At 36.6% G+C, this 23,595-nt stretch overlaps 2 protein-coding genes across 2 annotated transcripts in view; one reads left to right on the top strand and one right to left on the bottom strand.

Moving 5' to 3' along the window:
* The window catches only part of prim2 (DNA primase subunit 2), an 81,885-nt gene extending 70,328 nt beyond the window's left edge, over positions 1-11,557 (bottom strand). Inside the window, exons 1-7 of the mRNA XM_079842572.1 lie at positions 11,499-11,557; positions 10,978-11,129; positions 10,773-10,885; positions 10,310-10,404; positions 6,951-7,071; positions 5,573-5,668; positions 5,109-5,246 (exon numbers count right to left, since the gene is read on the bottom strand). Of these exons, the coding sequence (XP_079698698.1) occupies positions 5,109-5,246; positions 5,573-5,668; positions 6,951-7,071; positions 10,310-10,404; positions 10,773-10,885; positions 10,978-11,122 (708 nt within the window). The 5' untranslated portion in view covers positions 11,123-11,129; positions 11,499-11,557. The remainder of the gene's footprint in view (positions 1-5,108; positions 5,247-5,572; positions 5,669-6,950; positions 7,072-10,309; positions 10,405-10,772; positions 10,886-10,977; positions 11,130-11,498) is intronic.
* A 7,641-nt stretch (positions 11,558-19,198) lies between these two features.
* il22ra2 (interleukin 22 receptor, alpha 2) lies at positions 19,199-22,309 on the top strand (the record flags this gene model as incomplete). The annotated part of the gene is made up of 5 exons (XM_079842267.1): positions 19,199-19,272; positions 19,449-19,577; positions 19,686-19,864; positions 20,991-21,160; positions 22,160-22,309. The coding sequence occupies 5 exons, from the start codon at positions 19,199-19,201 to the stop codon at positions 22,307-22,309; spliced, it is 702 nt and encodes a 233-aa protein (XP_079698393.1).
* Between the last annotated feature and the right edge of the window lie 1,286 nt (positions 22,310-23,595).

Below are 23,595 nucleotides of genomic sequence, written 5' to 3'. Positions count from 1 at the left end.
AAACTCCTAAAGTGACAGCAGCCTAATAAACCTGCTGCCGTCGGTCATGTTAATAAAAGAACAAAAAGAAAATCACGCCGTTCTTGACTGAATAACTTTTGTAACGAACTGTAAGTAGGGCTGCACGATGAATCGCAATTTACTTTATAATAATTTACATTATGTAATCGCAAAGGCTGCGATTAGGCCCATCACAATAACCACTTTTTGTTTTGCGATATATCGTCCCAGAAATAATTGCGATAAACGATATTATTGTCATTTTAAGACTATTTCATGCCACTGAATATATAATCCTAATATAACAGCATAATAATGAAAGTAGACCTACACACTTTCAAATGACAACCTTTTAACTCTTTAGATCATGGAAATTGATGGTAAAAAATATATTATCCTAAATAAAAAAAAATAAAAATAAGAATAAGAATAAATAGTAAATATTTTCCCTTGTGAAACGGCTTTAACACTCGTCATTCTGCGTTGACATTTATATGTGCACCAGAACAGGGGATTGCGGCTTTGAAATCGAGTCCATTTGGGCTTATTCTTCCAAACTGTCAGTAGTTGTCAGAAAAACACTATAACGCCTCAAATGGCGCCTTTTTTCACCTGTCGATAACTGCTCTGTGTATGAAGGAACTGCCCAAGAACCACTTTCGCCTCCGTCACGGAAAACATAAAAGATGACAGCACAAACAAGTAAAATGTTGGTGACATTCATTATCATGTAAACATAATGGGCGATATATTGCATCACAAAAAATTATTGAGGTTATGTACGTATATTGTGCGATATATTGATATATTGATTATTGCGACAGGCCTAGCTACAATTATCTTTTATGCACAGTTTGTCAGTGCAGGACAGCTCTGTGATCAGTAGTAAATGCTGCTCCATCTGAAAGCACTGCGAGTTTGCGTCACTTATAGCGTTTGCGTCACTTAATGGCATTTGAAAAAGCAACATGCGTCAAACATCTTTCCAAACATGAGAAGCATTTAGTCATGTTTAATCAAAGCGTTTTAATCTGTTTATTCAGTTCACCGATAGTATGATGTTCATAGAGATTTCCATGAATGGCATGTACTATCGTACTTCTGCGGCACATATTTGGAGTACACTGCACGAGAACTTTGTGCGCATGCAATAATTGCAGCCTTTGCCAAATCGTGTGCAGTTTTATTGTGATTTATTGTGCAGCCCTAATTGTAAGCATTAATCTGCATTTAATTTTTACAATGAAAACTATCCAGTGTTATTTTACATTTGATTACTTTAATTTCTGTAGTATTTCTTACCTGAATATACTGTTAGACCCACCCGAAAAACTTTAAGCCATGTTTATTTCATATCTCTCTACATTCTATTGCATTTATTTGAAATTTGTTTATCTGTTCTTATTTTTTTTACCATCTTTTTACTAGTTTTTTTATGAAAATAAAATTTTGCATTGAAGAATAGTAGATTTTTGTTTGTATATCAATTATAGTTCTTTAAAAGAAAATCGGAAAATCGACAGGTCAGTCACACAAAAAATAAATCAATCAATCAATCTGAATCGGCCAAGAAAATTGCAAATCGGTGCATCTCTAGTTTATAGTATTCAATACAATCCTACTTATAATTAGAAGACTATCATAAGACATTTTTTCAATTTTGACAAAACCTCATCTACTGTATGTTAGCCTGCTAAATAACGTCATCTTGCCAATATGTGCAAACCAACATAAAAAACACGTTTTGGTTTGGAAAGTATAAAAATGGATGTATAATGTGAATGAATGTAACATATATGGGCAGGAAACTGGTTCAATTGTCCATTTTGTCCATGTAATTACCAAAATTTCTGGTTTAGAGCCAAAGTTAGAACAACCTGGGAAAAAAAGTGGTTACTAAAAAACAAACAAACAAAAACAAGTGGAAATTAATCAATGCACTCTCACTTTTGTAAATATTCACCTGTAACAATTGCTGGTCAATGGCAGCTCTACTAAAATGGTCCTTCAGTGCTACACTTGGTGATCCTTGGTAAAGGATTTTCAACCAGGCAATTGATTTCAGACAGTCTCTCTGGAAATTATTTTGAGCATCATAAAAGACTCATTCCAGGCCTGATTTATGGAGACGGCGAGAATATGAAGATTGACACATTTCATTTTCTTCCAGCGTGGCCATCCCGAACGCCATCAAAAATAAAATGTGCAGGCAGCATATGTTTTCATTAGCCAGGATGGATTAATGCGCAAGCTTATAGAGCTTCAATATACTGGCAGGAGGAAGATTGTTTACTAGCTGTGTCTGTTCACCGCTTCGGTCGGACAAGAGCTTACCGAATAATAATTCAAATGACTTTTCTCAGAGAACGTTCTGCTGAAATAAAACCCATCCTACCAGCTGTCCAACTGCCTGGCAGACTCACTCTGATGGCCAGCCTTGACGAGATGGCATGTAGATGACAAAAAAAAAAAAAAAAAACTGCCAAGCTGAAAGAATTTACCGTGCTGAGAAGAGCCTCTTAATTTTGCATCATCCATCTATGACAATCATAATATCCAACATTCAGGTGTGACACAAAACTCCTGAATGTTCCTATAAAACATTTTCAACTAACACAAAGAGTGTTCAATCCCAGAAGTGCAAGAAAAAAAATTATGCAAGCTACGCCAGCACTAAATGCACAAAGCCTGTCTCTTCTCCACTTACCAGTGATCAACCGAACACAACCGCTCCCCGGTTTCAATTAAAATGCCCAATTAAACCCAAGCTGGGCAGACTAATGTTGTTAAGTAATCCAAGTTCACAAAGCTGCCCGATTTATTATTGTTCCCAATATACTGTGCACATTTTAATTTCTCCAGTTATAGCAGCAATTAAACCTGCTGCTGCATTGTTTACCATCGCAGAAACACTCATTTAAATCTCAGATATTAATGGAGTGAAGATGACAAGCAGGCAACTATTACCTTAACAGCCACCACATCGCTCCGCACAACGGATGAAATATTTAAACTGCACTTCATATTTAGAGTGTTATTTTACACATAACCTCAATGAGATAATGGCTGAACTCTTGTTTTTCCATCAAGGTTTTGATAAGCATGAGCACTCAAGGTCTTTTAACTGCTTTACAAACAGAAATAGAAATATTTGGGTTCAGGGAGATTATTTTTTTCTCTTATGCCCAACAAGGCTACATTTATATGATAAAAAATAAGCCAAGTCAAGTCACCTTTATTTATATAGGGCTTTTTACAATGCAGATTGTTTCAAAGCAGCTTCACAGTGTTAAACAGGAAAATAATGCAACAGAATTGAATTCGGCTGTACTGCCGCTCTGGAGAAAACAGTGATGTCATCCAGCTCATTTCAATTATAATATAGTGACAATGCGGAGTAATTTAGTTGAAAATTTAGTTGAATATTTAGTGTCCCCAACTGAGCAAGCCAAGCCAAATACAGTACACAGTAAAGCAGTAATATTGTGAAATATTACTAAAACTTAAAATAACTTTTCTATTTTAATATATTTTAATATAGCATTTATTCCTTTGATTTCCTCCTCCAGACTTAAGTGTCACATGTTCCTTCAGAAATCACTCTAATTTATAGTTTTCAGTCACGTGTCTGGCACAGACCTGGAAGGCAAAACATCCATAGAACTGCAGTACATCTCATAAGAAGAAAAACAAAAACAAGTTTTAGGCACTTATGATCCATATACAGCACCTGCTGCATGTGGACATTCAAAAACGCTTGATGTGAAAAACACAAAGTTACACTGAATTTGGTCTTTTAATATCACCGTCTTACTACATAAGTAATTAGTACAAATCTGGTAAAAATGACTGACGGGCAATGGAGGAAAGCCTCATAGAAGCCTTGTATTTGATGAATACAAAAAAGTTCAAAAGAACATCATTTATTTGAAGCAGAAATATTTTGTAACATTACAAATGCCTTCACTGTCACATTTGATTAATTTAAAGCAACCTTGCTGAATAAAATATCTTACAGACTCCATACATAAAATCCATACAAATGTAGCATTTTGAGGTACAGCGCCTAACATTTTCCTATTGAAAAGATTAAGCCAGTATGACCCTGTATATTTTTTTAATGTTTGCACTGCTGAACTAAAGACAACAAGGGAGCAGCAAAGCTCACGCTCCACGTCAAGCATGAAAAGCCCTCAATGTGGCGTCTGTTGGGAATCTCCTGACACACATTACATTTACATGCGTTATAAATATGATGCAGGGGGGGGGGGACTCAATAGTAGGAATATAAAAACAAGGGTTGTTTTTCCAAAGGATAATAGCATATCACAGGGAAGCACATTTTGCTGCCATTTGGCAAGGATGGGGAAATAAATAAAATCGAGTCGCCTCCACGGTGGGTACAGCAATCTTGGCAGGAGCTAACAGAAAAGCTGCTTTTGATTTCCTGCCCAACAACCCTTCCCTGTGACCTCCTCCGTCTCCTAGCCGCCTTTTAATCTCCGTCTGAGGGTGGAAATGACCCATGACTTCTCAGTGTGTGCCATCAAGCACTTTACGCTAAGCCTCTCCAAACTATCATCTCTGACGCCCACTCTTCTACACCTTTAAAAAAAAAGCAATCTCATGACTGCTACAACCTCTCCATCGCGTTACCTTTCTAGTCATCCAAGATCACCTTAACACAGCTCCCCCATCAACTTGAACTGTGAGCTACAAGCTTTATTTCTGTAGCTTACAATAACTCCCCATGAACCCTTCAAAAATCAGAAACCTTTGAATTTTAGTGAAGGAATGGACGCTAATTGTGGGGATGTTTATATCATTGAATTGAGTGAATCTCAAATCATTCCCAATCTGGTATACAGTAACATCCCTACCAATAATGCCTTCTTTTAAAGTAACATAGCATAGGCCCTGCTTACAACATCCATCTCGGTCAGCTTAGACAAACTGCCACGTACAAATTAACCTCTAGTGATCAATGATTGTTGTCTGAAAGGTCTACATTTTGTAACTACATACATCATCACTTAATTTCTCAGTGTGTCATTGCACCATTTAAGAAGCATCAATAACATTGTCCTCAAAATAACCAAGTTACTTACGGCAAGTGCTTTGGACAGTCTTGTGCGGAAGTCATTCAGGACAATCGTGATGATTTCATGGTGGGGAATGTAGGCATTACCAGCCAGCAGGTAGACTTTCCTTGTGCGCACTAAATCCAGGGCATCCTGAAATGGAACCTTTGACACAGAAAAATAATAAAGTTAAATACTTTATTAATAACAGATATTTTAAATCTACAGCACAGAAATATTGAAGTGTTACAGCTTATGCTTACTTCAAAGGATTCGCAGGTCAATGAATAATGTTAATTTTAGTTTAGACACTCAAACCATAGAACATGCATTATAAACTTTAACAAGGTGTAAATTAATTTAATGATGAATCTGTGAATCTTTCAGCATATCGTTTTGTACTTTTAAAAAGTTCAATGAAGCATGAAATAGACTTTCATAACTCTGTATCATTAAAAACTCTGTATCATTAAAAAGTCATATGATCTTACTTTGTAGAAATCATATTCTTCCACTGTGATTCCACTTAATCCATAACTGGAGTTGATGAGCTTGTCTTTCAAGATTTTCTTTTCCTCTGCACTTACCTGTTAAGTGAAAGGGTAAAAATAGCACAGCTGACATTTAGTTTCAAGTAACTATAAGAAATAGAGCAAGGACAACGTTTGATAAAGAAAAAAAATATTTCCCCACCACTATTCAGAGAGCAACTTGAAAGAAAAACAGCCAATTAAATTATGTAAAAAGGTTATGAAAAAATATATCATTTAGCATTTATTTACGTTTAGAAAACATGCATTCAGGAACCACTCTGAAATCATATTAGGATTGTTAAAGAGAGTGGAACTGAAAGATGAGCTATGTTTTAAGTGTAGAACAACTGCCCCCTACAGGACTGTATGTGACAACACATTTAACATTCCCTGGGCCCTGTACATGTCTCATCAATGAACACGGTGGCATCTTTCAAATTAGAAAGTGCATGCACTGAACAATTCCCATGTTTCAGTTACAAAACAGATGTGTCAGCAATATGTTGGGAAGCTGGAATATCACAAGCATTCTGAATCTGTTTAGGGCAGAAAACAACACCTACAGATGAGAAATAACTATTATATTGTGTCTGTAAAAATACACACTTTAACAACTCTAAAAGGTATAAATTCTGAAAATAGATAAAGTTAGTGAGTTAGTTCCATTGACAGCCTACACAACTACCACTTTGTCATTTCAAAAAGTTCATTAACAGATCGTAAAACTATTCCATATGAACGGAGCAGTTTAGTCCAAACTTTCTGAAGAGACTTGAGTGCTTTATATGAACAGATTGAAATTAGGCTTTTATTCACATATAAACATATATCAACGAAATGACCAATGAGGTTTATTTCTTGTGTTACACAGTGCTTTTGAGCGTCCTCAAGAACCAATGACCAATTTGTTCTTGCATGTCAAGCAAGTACAGTTAAACTTCTGTTTATGTTCGCTGATGAATGTTATTTGTGAATAAAAGCCTAAATTCAAATCTGTTCATCATATAAAGTCTCTTCAGAAAATTTGGACTAAACTGCTTGATTCATATGGATTAGTTTTACAATCTCTTTGTGAACTTTTTGAAACGACAAAGTGGAATTTCAATGAAGGAACAAAAAGCTCTCAATTTCATTTAAAATATCTTCATTTTTCGAAGATGAACGAAAGTCTTAAGGGTTTGGAACGACATGATGGTGACAGATATAATTGATGAGAATTTTTTCATTTTGGGGTGAAGTAACCCTTTAAATGAACTGATTTTTTTTTCTGATAACATCAAAGGCAAGGGAATTGCTGAGGTTTCAACAGTGAAATTAATATGTAAAATAGCCTCACCGTCTCATACTTCAAATTATTCTTATGCAAAAAGTCAGTCTTGTGCTTTGAAGGAAGGCAACTGAACCGGTAACGGAAAAGATCCATTTCTTGTTGGATAAACCATCGCCTAAGGTCCTCCCTAAAAGGAAAGAATTCAATTTATACAAACCAACATGATACAAAATAGAAAATAAAAAAAATGACACTGTTCATTTAAAAATGTGCCTATAAAATTATCTTAAATATATAGGCCTACATTTGAAATGAATAGGGCTTGTGAGAAAAACCCAGCATGCAAGTATTTATTATGTTAAGCTTCAACTAAAGGTAAGCTCACACTAAATAACTTTTGGATGGATTTTGCTGTCGTGGACAGATTTCCGAGGCCTGTGACAAAACCATCATACAGGTTTGGAATAGGGATGAAACGATTACCGGTTTCACGATAAAACCACGATAAAATTTTGTGACGGTTAGTAATATCGTATAAAATTTAATTATCATTAAAACCGCGTATGATTATCACGATTGTGTAGCCTGGATGCCAGCCGAACTTAGCCCCGCCCACAACATTTTTACTTGGGCAGTTCGGTCTGGACTTGATCCGTAGAGGAGTAATTATGCCCGAACAGAAACTGTTCGGACCAATGAAATTGTCAGGGCGGGCTTTAGACGATGATGGACAGATGATAAACAGTAACGTAATCATCCACGTCATCAAAGGCGCTGGGGTTGAATTTGTTCTAATCCTAAACGGAGAACTTGTTCGTATATGCATTCACCTTTACTATTTCTCTCAGAAATGATGATCGTGTTGGTAAGTACTCTGTGTATCCTTAAATTCTTTTTTTACAACACGGCAACGATCGTTTACACTCATCTTTTTCTTCTAACGTTAGACTACTTATTCCAGCGTGCGTGCAGACAGGGTTGCCAAGTTTTTACAACAAAACCCGCCCAATTGCTAACGTTCCTCAAAACTAGCAAAAAAACAAGCCCAATAGCTTTCCGGGTGGGGTTCTCCGGGGAAAAAAGGCATTTGGGGGGTAAAATATGTGTTATTTTGGCAGAGCTGGCAGCTAAAAATCGCATTCCTGGGTCTGTATATCACATAATTGGGGTCGCTTCAACCCGCGGACATGGCAACAAAGTGCAGTTGAGTTCTGTTGACATTTGATAACTAACGTTATGCGTCACTCTGATTGGTTGTAGGTCTATCCAATTAAGGTCTTTCCTGGTTCGGTTGAAGCACGACACCATAATCACAGCCCAACGGAGCAGTATCAGACTCAAATTCTGACTAGAATTGAGTATGACGACGTCAGGCTAACGATTGTGAAAACTCGCGGTAAATCTTGTCCAGTCAGCGTCAGTCTGACGCAGCGCACCGCTGTTTTTGAATGAGAAGAAATGGAAGAAGGCAGTGACAGCACTCTGGGGATTGTTCAGCCTCTAAAAGGACCAAATCTAAGGTGTGGTCATATTTTGGCTTTTACAAAAGTCCTGAGGGAAACTTAATCGAAGATGGTCACCCTGTCTGCAGAACATGCCAGAAGAAAGTCACTGTAATAGGGGGAAACACTTCAAAACTACGAACACAAGGCAAGTGGACTTTGACCTCAATACCAAAACTACGTCTGGCAAATTATAACGTGAAGCGAACAAACAAATTCAGACAAGACTAGGGTGACATTTAAGGGATAATAATCAGGGCTTGACATTAACAACCGCCATTTCGGGTGTAACGTTATTTCGGCTGCACACTAGCCACTCTGGCTGTTGAACTTATTATAGTCTTCTCAAAAGCCGTCTGTTATAATCGCATTGCGCATTCTAACCACTGTTGAATTACAAATTTATACATTGTTATATCTAGGTTCAAATGTAATAGAATATAACTGAAAACATTATCTATATTTGTCTTTTACATTTTGAAGTAAACTTGAGGAAATTCTAAGGAGATGACGTCAGGCTGTGTAAGTGGTTGAGACATTAAGTCTTTTGTCTCTATAAAATTTCCAGACTATTTACCATGAAGTTTAAAGCAATACTGCCTGAGTGATTGGATTAGCATCTATGCATTTGAATGGCACTGTTATGCTGATTGAATCTGGACGAGGGACACAGTTATGTAGGGTGTGTCCTTTACCTACACAACATATGCATTCCTTTGTTTGAATGTCTCCTCCTCTGCTGTATAACCACTCCCCTTGAAATGTTGATAAATTGCATTATCTTGTACTGTTAAATCAGACTGTTTTCGGACGACCTGCAGCACAGAGAGTTCTCATTAAATGTATCACTTCTGTCTTAAATCCGACGTCTCCTGGTCTCCATACTTCAAGAAACAACTGAAGTTCACAACACCACTCACACGTGTTTATATTGAGTTAATGAATGCAATGTCTCATAATCAGAGGCGTTCAGATTAGCCAGAGTTTTGTTGAGAGTGCGCCGCTCTCTCTCTTGCTGTAATCTACACTCAGAGCAGAGATAAACGTGCGATGTATGCTTCACTCATCATACCATGCCGTGGTCGACTGTTTTTGTTCTATTTCAGCAGCGAAAATAGTTTTTAAAAAAACACAGCATATCTGATATGACTGGCACAACGCTGGCGAATTTAGGGACCATCTCTAAAGTTACATACAACATTGGTAACGTTATACATGTTTCAAAGTTCAGCATTTGAAGAGAACGACTTTGTCATCAAACTGACTGTAAAGTGATAATTTAAGTGTCAGGTATGATGCACACATTTTGATATTTAATAAAATAAACTGTCAAATCATATGGAAATATGGATATGCATTATTTCACTAGGATACTGTTTGGCCTTTCACACAAAACATGCTAGATTTAAATGCATCATTGCTGAACACTGATGCGAAATATTGCTTGAGAATATATTTACAGAGATAATATTAGAGATTATATTTACGACAAATTATTATTATTTATGCATTATGCGTTGCTATTGACGACGGCCATTAAGGAAGGAAATCCCACAGAATCAAGCTTAAAAAAATGCATAGAGCTGCTTTAGTTATTTGTTGTTTGTTGATTTTCAAATATAAAACTTCGTTCTTTTTGAATACTTTCATCTCGTTTGAACAAAACCGTGATAATATTGATAACCGTGATAATTTGGGTCACAATAATCGTGATGTTAAATTTCCATACCGTTTCATCCCTAGTTTGGAACAAATTGAGGGTGAGTAAAATGACAGAATTTTCATTTTTGGGTGAACTATCCCTTTAAGATTATTCATGTTACATAAACGCATATTCATAGCTTTAATTTTAGCACACTAACAAAGACAGATTAGAGTCACACAGAAAAAAAAAAAAGACAATTGCACTTTAAGAATACTTACGTCTGGCAATAAGCCAAGCGTAGAATGAAATGGGAGATATGGTCTTTTCTTCGTTTCTCATATTCAGATGTGCCTCCCTGAACCTTTCGGTCATCCTGCATTATAAGGACAGATTGTTGAGGGGAAAAAAGAGATATAAAATACATGGAGTGCACTCCAAAGCATCATAAAACAAATTTCCTCTTTTCTTAAGTTGTGGAGGTATAACATTGTATTGGGTATGGGATAATTTCATGGTAGATTTGTTAAAAACTAACATCAATGGCATACCTGCACAATTAATACATTTCTTTAAATATTTTTTCTTCACAACAGCCAAATGCTGAATGCCCAGTGTAGTGTTGCAAATATGTATGCAATGAACATTAGACATATGCAGCACCACAAAATCTCAGCATAACTGTATCTCCATAGGTAAGTAAGTAAATAAATAAATACACATGTAGATGAAGAATGTCCTCACCAATTCTGCCCTGAGTGGGAAGTTCAGACTCGAAAATTCAGCTTCCAATTTCTTGATGTATGGATCTGTATTTTTCACATAGCTCACCCCAAGATTTTCCACAGTCTTGAGCACTGGGAAAAACACATTCATAATATAAAATATATTAGTAGAACATTAAAAATAAGTCTCATTTAAAAACATCTGTCCCATGCAGGTGACTCACATTTCAACCTCTCCACTGCAAAGGTTTCAAACTCAGTGAGAGAGATGTTGTCCAGTGGAGGCTGTCCATAGAACTGAAGACAGTGATCATACAGATCATTCTGAGAGCTGCCGATCAGCTTCTTTCTTCTGCCTGAAAACTGCATTGCAATTCTAGACAACAATATGACGTCTTTTATAAACATTATTATTATCTGATCAATGTAAAAATTAATGATTGAGCATAACCATTATGAGAAAAGAGATCGACGATAAATACACACAGAAACAGACACACATTACAGTACAGCTCGCGTTACATAAACTGCTTATAAACTGTAACAATAATTTACTTGAGTAATGAATTATAACTTGATTCACGCTAGGTTAACCAGCTAACAAAGTTCATAGTTTACAGGCAATATCATTTATTGTCTGTCAACAGTCAAAGTCCTTATGCGTATTTAACGTTACACACTTGCATGTCAATAATATGATGTTGTTTACGAAAAACTAATAATTGACAAGGAATAACAAACTCACATCTCAAAACAATCGCTGCTTGTCTCTTCCCGGAGCCTGAATCCCGCCAACAAGCTGACGTTCCAAACAAAGCGCGGGTATATGACGTCACTCTCAAAATTCGCCAATCATGTACCGCGAAAGGCTGTTTCCGGGGGCAGTTTTGCCCTGTGCTTCGCGGTGAAGGAAAGTCTGAATCATTTCCCTGAATCGGTTCTTTCGAACAGCTCGTTTCAGAGAACCGACTCAAACTTTTTTCTTATTTGTTTGAAAGAATTACAACTACAGTCAGGGGGAACATTGAATAAAAAAAAAATTATAATAAGATAAATACATAAATAAAAAAAAACTGTGACAAACTTAAAAATGGTATACAAATGGAAACACATTTTACAGCTTTCATATTTTTTTAAAGAACTTCTAATTTTATAATTAAAACAACGGCTTATTTCCCCCAAATTTACAATTGTGAATACTAAATTTAGCTAAAAGAGGTGGCAGATTCCGACTCAAACCAGCATTTCAACAATTCTTTATCGTGAGGTATATTGCTTTTTCACGTGGTCACTGACGTTCCAATTAAGCCGTATTTATGCACCTTCATTGAGTTTTGTGTTTTTCATTAGTCATTTAGAACTTGGATATATTATATTAAACAGTAATACAATTAATTCATCTAGGCTTAAAACCTTTTTGTGTTGCTAAAACTGTTAGTAACTTACATTTCGCACCAACAGTAAAATGCTCTGTTCAAAATGCTAATATATACTGTCCACTCACTTGGATTATCACTTTTTGGTAACAAACTCGAATGATTCATTGAAAAGATTCGAATCAAAAGAACGCGTTTTTTGAGAACCCATTAAATGAGACGTGCATTAAACCGAGACCTAGTCTGAATTCGTAATAGTTTACATGACTATAATTTTGCTGTTACCGTCTTGTTGTGAGCAAAAACTTCACTTTGATGACTGTTTTATGAACACATATATGTATTATTTGGTATGAAAGCTAGTTCTAAATACATTTTTAATTTTCTTAGCTACTAATGTCAGCTATATAAGGAATACCTTCCTAGATAGATAGCAAATCACATCTGGCCCAGTTGTGGCCCACATCTCCCACATTCTTCTGGCTCACATACTGCATGGAATGATGGCAAGACTTAACCTGAGTGTGGCTGGCAATAGAATACCCAGGCCTCATCTGGGCCAAGGCACATACAGAATGGCTCACCTCTGGCAACAGCAAAGGTCACATGGGCCACATCTGCCACACACAGCAAGACATAGTTCACACTACAACCGGTGTATGGGCCAGATACAGCCCATATGAACATTGTTGCTGCCAGAACTGAACCATATGTGCCATATTTGACCCAGATGAGGCCTGGATGTATGCTATATGGGTTGCCACTACTGGCTAGCCTATTTGAAAATGATTTGTTTGTATAATATGTGGTTCCATTTTATTCCCACAATAACTTTCTAAGTAAGTTTTAAGCCTAAAATTGTCATATCCATTTGACATTTTCATGTATTTTTTTATTTATTTTTATTTTTTATTTTTTGTGGTCACAAAGCTCTTTCTAGCTCTTTTTATCTTCATGTCTCTCTGACGTATTTTTGCTCAACGTTTTATGATGCATATGGTGTGTCTGCTATCATTGTAATCAAGTTTGGGCATATTCCAGGAGTAGCATTGTATTGCACTGAAAAAAATATAGGCCTACTGCTTGTTGCTTCAGGTTTGAACAGCACGTAATTCTACACTAAAATACACTAGCAACAGATTGTTTATTCTGATCAAAGAGATACTTACTGTACTTCCTTATCCCACCCACACACGGCATTCTGTAACATGTGACCTAGCCAAACCAGCTGAGTGTATCAATCTTATCAAGGGTTCTTGTGAGAGAACTCATTGTGCTTTCACCTCTCAGGCAGAACGGCTTGATGCTTTCTTCCAGCAGGCCCTGCTCTAAACCACATTAACTGATCCCTCAGCAGGTTTATGTCCAGAAATTATTTGTTTAGACGTTTTAATGTTATTGAAGATCCAAAAACAAATGGATCGGTATGCTCATAAATGATAGCCAACTTAAAATACCTGCATGTGCCCAAGTTGTTTGATAGCATGCAGGAACACTTGCTCAGTGGGATGTTGCTTTTGGCTTAGACTGCCCTCCATTGGCTATAGAGTAGTAGTGTTTTCTTTAAACGGTCTCCTCTTGAAAAATAAATGTAGCATTAATTAAGATAGGAAATAAAAGAGAATACTGGCATTGTTGGAATATGTTTATGGCAACAATGATTACATAGATATCCAGCAGGATGTTCAGAGCTTTCATGGACCTGGTGAGAAACTTGAGAATACACTAACCATCAAATGTTTTTAAAGATTTTTTTAATGTTTTTAAAAGTCTGCTGTGCTCAACAAGGCTGCTTTTATGTGATCAAAAATACAATAAAAACAGAAATATTGTGAAATAGTATTACATTTTAAAATAACTTTTTTTTGTATTTGAATATAATATAATTTCTGCAACAGCAAAGCTGACTGTTCAGCATCATTACTTCAGTCTTCAGTCACATGATCCTTCAGAAATCATTATAATATGCTGATTTGCTGCTCAAGAAACATCTATTATTATCAAATTTAAATAACATTTCTTTCAGGATTCTTTGATAGATAGAACTTTTAAAGGAACAGCATTTATTTAAAAAATATATATCTTTAGTAACATTTAAAAATGTGATACATTTTATGAAGTCTTGCTTAATTTCTTTTTTTAAAAAGACTAAACAGCAGGGTTGTAAATACTTACTTCATTATGCTTAAGTATTATTCTAGAGAATTAAGTACTTGACTCAAGTTCTATTGAAACCGAATACTGAACTCTTACGCATTTCCATTTCCATTTCACAATTTGTTGCAAGTCATCTTTCCTCTTTTAAGCTAACAATCTGATCAAATTGCACTGCGAGCTGAACTCCGTTGTAAACTTTAGGCACAACTCATTCATCATTTCTCCTTGTAGAGACATTCACCCAGTCATCACAACACAATCGGATCTAAAGTTATATATTTTAATTACAGACTTTGTCGAAGATGGAAAAACTTGATGTGAACATGATCAACAATCAGTCTTTAACTACTCAAATCTTAACTAAAACCATTTGCTTCTGAAATTTATAATTGAACAAATTTCAGTTTAAATGGTGTGTCCTCGAGCCCTATAGTCACAGTCAGTATTTTGTGAAACTATATAATCATTCTTTTAGGTATCATTAATTTTGTCCGTTTTTTTTACACCTGTCTGTCGGTCAGCGAGAAAGGCCATGGAACAAGGAAGTTCAAGCACAAAAAAAGTCTCTGAATGTCAAGCACTTCTAAAGCCTTTTTATAAACTGCACATTCATTATTCATGGGAAAAAAAAACACATGGCTTTTAAAGATAGGATGATATGCGAAGATGTAAAGGATGTTTATGCAGATATAGCGCAATATAAATGACAAAATTATTTGAAAATCACTTTTCTAACTAGTTCTCACATGACGGTTGATAAATGCATGCATGCAGATGAAAAGATTGGCTTACGTTATACATGTTCACTCTTATTTCCACACATATGGTAAATGTAACTCATAAAAGTGTGAATTAATCAAATGGAAGCCAGTTTGCTTTCATTTGATCCATGCATTTCCCATGAACAATCACATAATTATCTGTTGGCTCAATGAACTTGGTGAACTTGCATTTTTGGATTATGGGTTAGGGAAGTAACAGAACACATGACACTAAAGTGAGACAAAAGATTTCATGGTAACACTTTATTTTATTACATTTTTACATATGTTACATGTACTTACCATAGTAATAACATTAAATTATGCATAATTACATGCAACTAATGCCCTCAACCAATCCTAATCCTACCATAACCCTAGTAAGTACACGTTGTTAATTATTAATGAGTACCTTAATATATAATTACACTGTAACAATGACACCTTAAAGTGTAAGCGATTTCACATTACTGCAATACTTTTTAAAAATGCAATGACTCACACGCAGTGTACAAATCATTTTTTTGTCAGGAAAAGAGCTTTCTTTTGAGCTTTCTTTCACTAAAGGTGAGGGGGCATAGCCTTTGTTCTTCCTGGGAAATGATGTCAGGGAAGCCTAACTGCTCACCATGAGTACACAGAGCTCACAAGAGAGGGGGTAAATCAGATGGGGAGAACAACAGCGTGGGGCAGGGACTTCTGAAGAGCTGTAGGAATGATAATGAAACCATGGCAACTGGGTCAAAGGTAGTTTGACAGACCAACAAAAAGAGTCTTGACCCTTCCCATCTGGAAGTCTTTAGATTCGCAGTGAATGAGCACATGGTGGACATACAGGAGCTGAAAGACACCTGAGATTTGAAGGCAAATGTTACCCCAGTAAGTATAGTATCATACAGCAAGGTGTACATTATTTGATCATATTTGGTACTGCATGGCTTAATCTAAATACTATGAACTTTTAATATTTCAGTGTTTTATTGTATTGAATGTGCACTTGTAGTGTATTTCACTTTCACTTAAGTGTAATAAGAACTTTCATGACAAGTGTATTTCCTTCTACACTTCCCCCCGGTTTCACAGAAGGCTTAAATCTAGTCCCACACTAAAATGCATGTTTGAGCTGTTTTAACTTAAAGAAACTTGCACAGTCATATCTTAAAATATGTCAGTGCCATTGTTTTGTCTCAAGATGCACAATAGTAATGTTTTTTTTTTTTTTCTAAGGCACATTTATAAAAGCTACTTAACGGTTCCAATTTAACTAAAGTCTAATCCTGGCTTAATCTAAGCCCTGTCTGTGAAACCGGGCCTATAATACCTTTTTAAGAGGTGTGCTTTGTGATCATGTCAAATGAAAAAAAAATATTTAAAAGTACAGCCTGTTACCTGTCAGTGTACAGTGGGACGCTTGGCATGCTTTTCTAGTAATTTTAGGTTCTACATAATTTTGCAAACTTAAACTTTTTTGCACTTTCACTTTCTGAAGTGATTTCGCTTCTGCAATAATCTGCTGAGTGTCTCTAAAAAGAGACCAACCTGAGGTCTGTATTTCATGAATTACAACCATTTAAGTTCATATCTATGCTCAAAAAAAGGGGGTGATGGGTAACATGTTAAATCATTTTTAAATCAGTTTTAATAATCTTTTGTTGTGAAACAGCCTATTTTAGTTTTTGTCTTTTTTTTCCTCAGAGGAGGACAACTCAAATACTAATCAATAAAAGTGCAAAAGAGTGGTCACATGCCCCACAGGGGTCCATTTTGTTCCCTCTTTCAGCCCATGACGTGCACACGTCACATGGCTCCATATTTTCTCCAATGAAAATGGCATTTTGTCACTAATTTTCATCCAAATAATCACCTTCACTAGTATGTAAAGAAGTATTTTCAAAAACTTTACATGATTTATCATCAAATGTATCATAGGACATTACAAAAAACTGTGTTGTACCGTAATGGAATTGCATAAGGCCATGCATACTTGGAATACAAATATATCTTATTTGTAAGGAAAAGAGTTGCTATTTGCATTTTTGCATGATTTTTTATTGCACTTACAGTAATTCACATACCAAACTGAACAAAATTATAAACGCAACTGTTTTGTTTTTGCCCCCATTTTTCATGAGCTGAACTCAACGATCTAAGACTTTTTCTATGTACACAAAAGGCCTATTTCTCTCAAATATCATTCACAAATCTGTCTAAATCTGTGTTAGTGAGCACTTCTCCTTCGCCAAGATAATCCATCCACCTCACAGGTGTGGCATATCAAGATGCTGATTAGACAGCATGATTATTGCACAGCACAATGCCACAGATGTCGCAAGTTTTTAGGGAGCGTCATGCCATTTCCAAAGGCGTTTCAGAGAATTTGGCAATACATCCAACCGGCCTCACAATCGCAGACCACGTGTAACCACACCAGCCCAGGACCTCCACATCCAGCATCTTCACCTCCAAGATCGTCTGAGACCACCCATCCGGACAGCTGCTGCAACAATCGGTTTGCATAACCAAAGAATTTCTGCTCAAACTATCAGAAACCATCTCAGGGAAGCTCATCTGCATGCTCGTCGTCCTCATCGGGGTCTCGACCTGACTGCAGTTCGTCGTCGTAACCGACTTGGCTGGGAAAATGCTCACATTCGACGGCGTCTGGCATTTTGAGAGGTGTTCTTTTCCTGGATGAATCCCGGTTTTCACGGTACAGGGCAGATGGCAGGCGTGTATGGCGTTGTGTGGGTGAGCGGTTTGCTCATGTCAAAGTTGTGGATTGAATGGCCCATGGTGGAGGTGGGATTATGGAATGGGCAGGTGTATGTTATGGACAATGAACACATCAGGTGCATTTTATTGATGGCATTTTGAATGCACAGAGATACCGTGACGAGATCCTGAGCCCCATTGTAGTGCCATTCATCCACGACCATCACAAACATCCCAGTTCTTGCATGGCCAGCATACTCACCAGACATGTCACCCATTGAGCATGTTTGGGAAGCTCTGGATTGGCGTATACGACAGCGTGTTTCAGTTCCTGCCAATATCCAGTAACTTCGCACAGCCATTGAAGAGGAGTGGACCAACATTCCTGATCAACTCTATGCGAAGGAGATGTGTTGCACCGTGTGAGGCAAATGGTGGTCACACCAGATACTTACTGGTTTTTGGACCCCCACCCCCCACATATTTTAAATGTACTAAATTGCAACTTTATCATTACAAATTTGCACTTAATATACATTTAAACTAGAACATTTTCATTTAATTGAAATTAACATACATGGAATTACATACCAATTTATATAATTTTCCACTGTCAAATTTCAGTGGAAAATGGCATCAGGTTAAATTTGGTATTTAGCTGGTACGTGACACTGCCCATCATATCAAACATGTAAATGCCCTTTTACCAATAAAAGTGAAGTGAGAAAGTGAAAAACAAAGGCTAGGGAACAAAGTGAAAGGTCAGAGTCTTATATATCAGGATACTTTTCAAACCATATATGAAAGAGGAAATGTGGTTGCACCATGTCCAAAATAGGTATCAACTGATCTTGTCTTGGTATCCTAGTTAATTACAATTTATAGTTCATGTATATTTCCCTTTCCTGTTCAGAGCTGAAAGCTGGTGTGAAAGCAGCATTGCTCTGATGTATATTTTAAAGAACAGACGTGCATCTCAAGACAAGATGAAACCACATTTTTTGTTTCCAGTCAACTCATGGTTTCTGTGGTTAGTGGTTGTGTAAGGTATTCCCTGTAAGACCTCAGCGTGATGTCCACATCCTACAGAGAAACTATTTAAAATGAAATGGGAAAAAAAGGCATTTCTTCAAGGGTTTTATGACGCTATTGTTGTGGGTTTGGATCCTCATTAAACTTATTTGATCAATGGGCAACTCTTATAATGATATATAACATCTAATATTGAATATAATGTACAAAAGATATTCATTTATTTTACATATTGAGTAAAATAATATGACGATATACACTGTACAGGATGACACACATTATGACATTCTGGGAACAGAGTTGCCCCTTTAGCAAAATGGAACATCCGTGACGTATGTGAAAAAGAGGAACCAGTAAGGTTTAAAGGTATCAGAGATGCACCACAAAAATGCCTTTCATCTGTTAACATGTTTGCCCTGACTGGACCTCAATGGATGGACCTTGTTTTTGCGATGGCCTTTCTCTGCTGGGCAGACTGTAAGTTCAATAGCTTGTCTCTTGCAGTGAAATTCGATGACGACACTGTTAACATTTTTTTAACAACTATTTTGTTTCAAAGCAAGCTTTTTACTTTGGCTACATTGGTACTAAGGCATTGGCTGCATGTAAACAATAAACCATCCATGTGAAGTTTCTCTTGTACTGTTTTTAAGGTAGCCCTTCTCAGCAGGATGATTTGGCTCCCCTCGAAGTACAATTCCATTCTTTGAACTTCCGAAATGTCTTACACTGGAAACAGCCACACAAAGCTGCCAAACACCTGAAATATTTTGTTCAGCATAAAATGTAAGCATGCACGGCAAACTCTGTAGTATCAGCACCACCCAAATGGATGAATCCTCACATCTTTGTAGCAATGAAACTTTTCATATTGATGACCTTTCTTGATTTTAGATACGGAGACAAAGAGTGGACTGATTCTGACCACTGTCAAGGCATCCAAAAGCTTGAGTGTGACCTGAGCCAGGTGACATCAGATCCCAGAGAATGGTACTATGCCAGGGTCCGTTCCCTATCCTCTGAAGGCTTCTCACCATGGGTCCTTAGCCCCAGGTTTTACCCTCAGTGGGAAAGTGAGTATGCTACATTGTTTTAATTTTACAAAAGCTTAAACATTGTATACATCTAAAATGATCTTCCATACTCGTAATATGGTTGATTTTGGTATAGGGGAGAGTGGGGTAAGATGAGCAATTTTTTACTTATGTGGTCTTCAAGATAAGAGAAAATAAGGCAGAAGTACAATGAAAGTATCTAAAGTAATTTCAGGATGTTTGCTATCATTTTAAACGATCAGAACACATCTATGACAAAGGGTTCTAAAAATATGTTCTCATTTTTAAAAAAAGTGTTCCTATGGCTCAATTTACCCCAGTAAGTTGATCCGAGTCAGTAGGTAAGTTGCACCATCTGGGTGTAAACGGATCATCTAATTGAATCTGAATCAAACCCATGTGAAATTCTAAAGATAATTTGCCTATTTTAAAAACACCAAATTTCCTTTTATAAATTTTCATATTTATTTTCTTAAAGCGCATAAAACTAAATCAAATCAATATCTTTAATTGTATGCATTTCTGAAACAATATGTTGAACAAAAGTTGTAACCTTCCCAAAAACAGAGTTTGTTGAGTAAAATTAAAAATTAATACTTCAGAGATTTAACTTAACTACAGTGCCTTATAATGGGGTCGGTTAAAACGCTGGCTCAGTTTATCCCACTGCATTTGGCTCACTTTGCCCCATAGATGCCATTTTGGATAAAACTAGCTAGCTTACCAATTCAGGCTAATATTTATCTAAATGATTTGTATGGTTTAATACATTGCTAAATCACTAATATGGATCAATATTTTAGACCAGGACAAATTTGCTTTGATGCGAGCCATCTACACATTACATCTGTTATGCTAAAATTGTACTTTGACAAACCAAAAAAGTTTGGTAAATGGGTGCCTTCCACTCCTCCCATGTGCTTCTCATTTTCACAGTCAGAAATGGTGCGTGGTTTCAAAATATATGGTCACATGGAAAGAAAATTGTACAGTTGCCAAGATAAAGGAGGTGGGTCAACTTACCCCACTCTCCCCTAGAGGTGCCGATCAAAGAGGAAGAAAGATTACACAATGAACTTTGTGATGGCAGTGGCATAGCCTTTTTTTCAGTGGAAGTTCTCACCTAACTTCCTCTAAATTACAGCCAATTTCAGCCCACCCCAGATAAAGCCGACTGTGACAGGACAGACCATTACAGTTCAGATCAGACCTCCGAGAACACCCCTGCGAGGACAGAAGGGCTCTAGAATACGAGTGACAAAACTCCAGAAACTGACATTCAGGATATTCTTAATGCACAATGGTGTAGAAGAGGTAAGGAATTATACATTTAAACAATATCACACAGTCAAGAGTGGTGTTGTTCAGATTATACACTCTAAAAAAAAAGGTTCTATATGGCACTATATAGCACTTAAAAAGGTTCCCCTATGATTACGAGCCAAGAACCATTTTTGGTGCAATATAGAACCTTTTTTTTTTTAGAGTGTATACACAACTTTAGTTCAATAAACTAAATGTTAATATTGAATAACTTAACATTTTATACAGTACCAACAAACCAAAAGTAACCAAAAGTACAAACAGTCACGCTTCTCCAAGCAACACAGTAAATGAACAAACCGGTTATGTAAACGATTCAATAACTTACTCTTAAAAACAGATACTGTAATATCCTCACCACTAATACACAAAATGACACTTTGTCTGGAACACTTAAACACTGACAAGCAGAGTGATACAACCAGGCAGTGAAAAGCTTTTGCCTCTCAGCCAATCAGATTCAAGGACCGGAACTACTTGTTGAATATTAACATTTCAAACAGAATTGTCATCATTCTGTAAAAATTCTCTTTATTTGCTCACCCTCGTTTAGTTCCCAAATTGTACGACTTGTTTTCTTCTTGTGGAACATACAAGGTATTTTAAAAAATGTCCATACAATGGAAGTCGAAATGGAATGATCACCAAACGTTTTGGTTCCTCAAAATATATTTTTTTTCCTGTTAAACAAAACAAACAACTATTTAATATTCTGAGAGAGCAAATGACAGTTATAAGTTAAGTTGGCTGCTTTTTTTCTTTTGTCTTTCAATTTTTTTTTTACAATTTGCTACATAAAAAAGAGAAAAATCTGCATTGGAAAATGAACATGTGCAGAGCAAATTGCACATCATTTAGCCTATTTTAGATAATAATAATAATAATTGGCTGACAGCCCAGTTATTATAATCCCTGTAATTTTTATAAATGACTCCAAACTCTTAAAATTCAGAATGCTAAACCTTCACAAAAAACGTCTTTTCCAAATAGGAAATTCATGAAACAGACAGTTGCTCCAAGGACCTTGTGATTGAGGGGCTACGTCCGAAAACCACCTATTGCCTTCAGGCTCTGTCCATTACTCCTCGCTCAGGCCGCAAAAGCTTACGGAGTTCCAGCACCTGCGTCAACACTCATTGAAAGTTTTAGTGTCTCCCACAGGTAAGCCTTACGTAACATGTGATATGGTTTCTTTAGTAAGGGGAACACCTGAGATAAATGATGGTGTCCATGACAAGTTTCCGCCTTTGTGCTTTCTCCAAGTTGCCTTCAGGGCATTGATAGTTGGTAGACAAAAAGACGACAAAGTGAGCACATACACGCTACTTGTCATTCGAGACAGAGATTGCACCCTTGAGACACCCTCAGATCAAGTTCCAACCCCCTAAGGATAAATTAGAGCGATTGTCTACTTTCCTAAGAGTTTAAATTCTGAGTGTTCCCTTCTGCCACATACAAGATGCACTAATATTTTTAGAGTATTTGTATTAGTTCCAGTTTCGATTATAACATTTCTGTTTTATCTGCCTGCAGGGTGAGGCTGTTTCTGGACCTTTCTTCAACATGAAAATTACACACATGCACACTACATAGTGGAATGTCTGCAAATTTTCATCAAGGTCATATTTACTATAAAACAGACTATAAGCCTGGCCTAGCTTTTGGTTACATTAAAGCTGAAGTGTGTCACTAGCACAATCAAATGGGAATGTAAAAAATAATGACTGTTTACATACGGGTTTCCCCGTACACTCATATTTTATTGGCCGGACAGATAGTCCTGCCCCCAATTCACACCCTGGATTTAGCCAACAGCAGTGTGGAAAGTGTTTGCTCTCTCTCTCTCTCTCTCTCTCTCTCTCTCTCTCTCTCTCTCTCTCTCTCTCTCTCTCTCTCTCTCTCTCTCTCTCTCTCTCTCTCAGGGAAATCAACAAATGGCTTACTTGAAGTTATTTATTATTACGTTAGGGTATTAAGATTTTATATAGTATTTTAAAGGGTTAGTTCACCCAAAAATGAAAAAATTCTGTCATTAATAACTCACCCTCATGTCGTTTCAAACCCGTAAGACTTTTTTCATCTTCGGAACACAAATGAAGATCTTTTGAATGAACTCTGAGAGCGTTCGGTCCCTCCATTGACAGTCTACGTAAATACCACTTTACCCAAACCTTGCTTACTCGAGGTATGCTGGTTCCAAAAACGTGTCCAGGAGTAAGTTTAGACAACTCAGAGTACGCTAACAGTTAATACACACAAGACAACTCAGAGTATGCTAACAGTTAACACACACAAGACATTCTCAACAGAGCAACGAATCTATGACTCACCATGGAAACGGGCATACTACTTCCTTCTTCTTCTTTTATTTAATGCCGATTTACATAACCTACTTAGTGCACATCGCCACCTATTTGGTGGTTGTG

Source organism: Gobio gobio (assembly GCF_949357685.1).
Source record: "Gobio gobio genome assembly, chromosome: 18".
Classification (NCBI taxonomy): domain Eukaryota; kingdom Metazoa; phylum Chordata; class Actinopteri; order Cypriniformes; family Gobionidae; genus Gobio; species Gobio gobio.
This window is presented reverse-complemented; position numbering and strand designations above follow the sequence as displayed.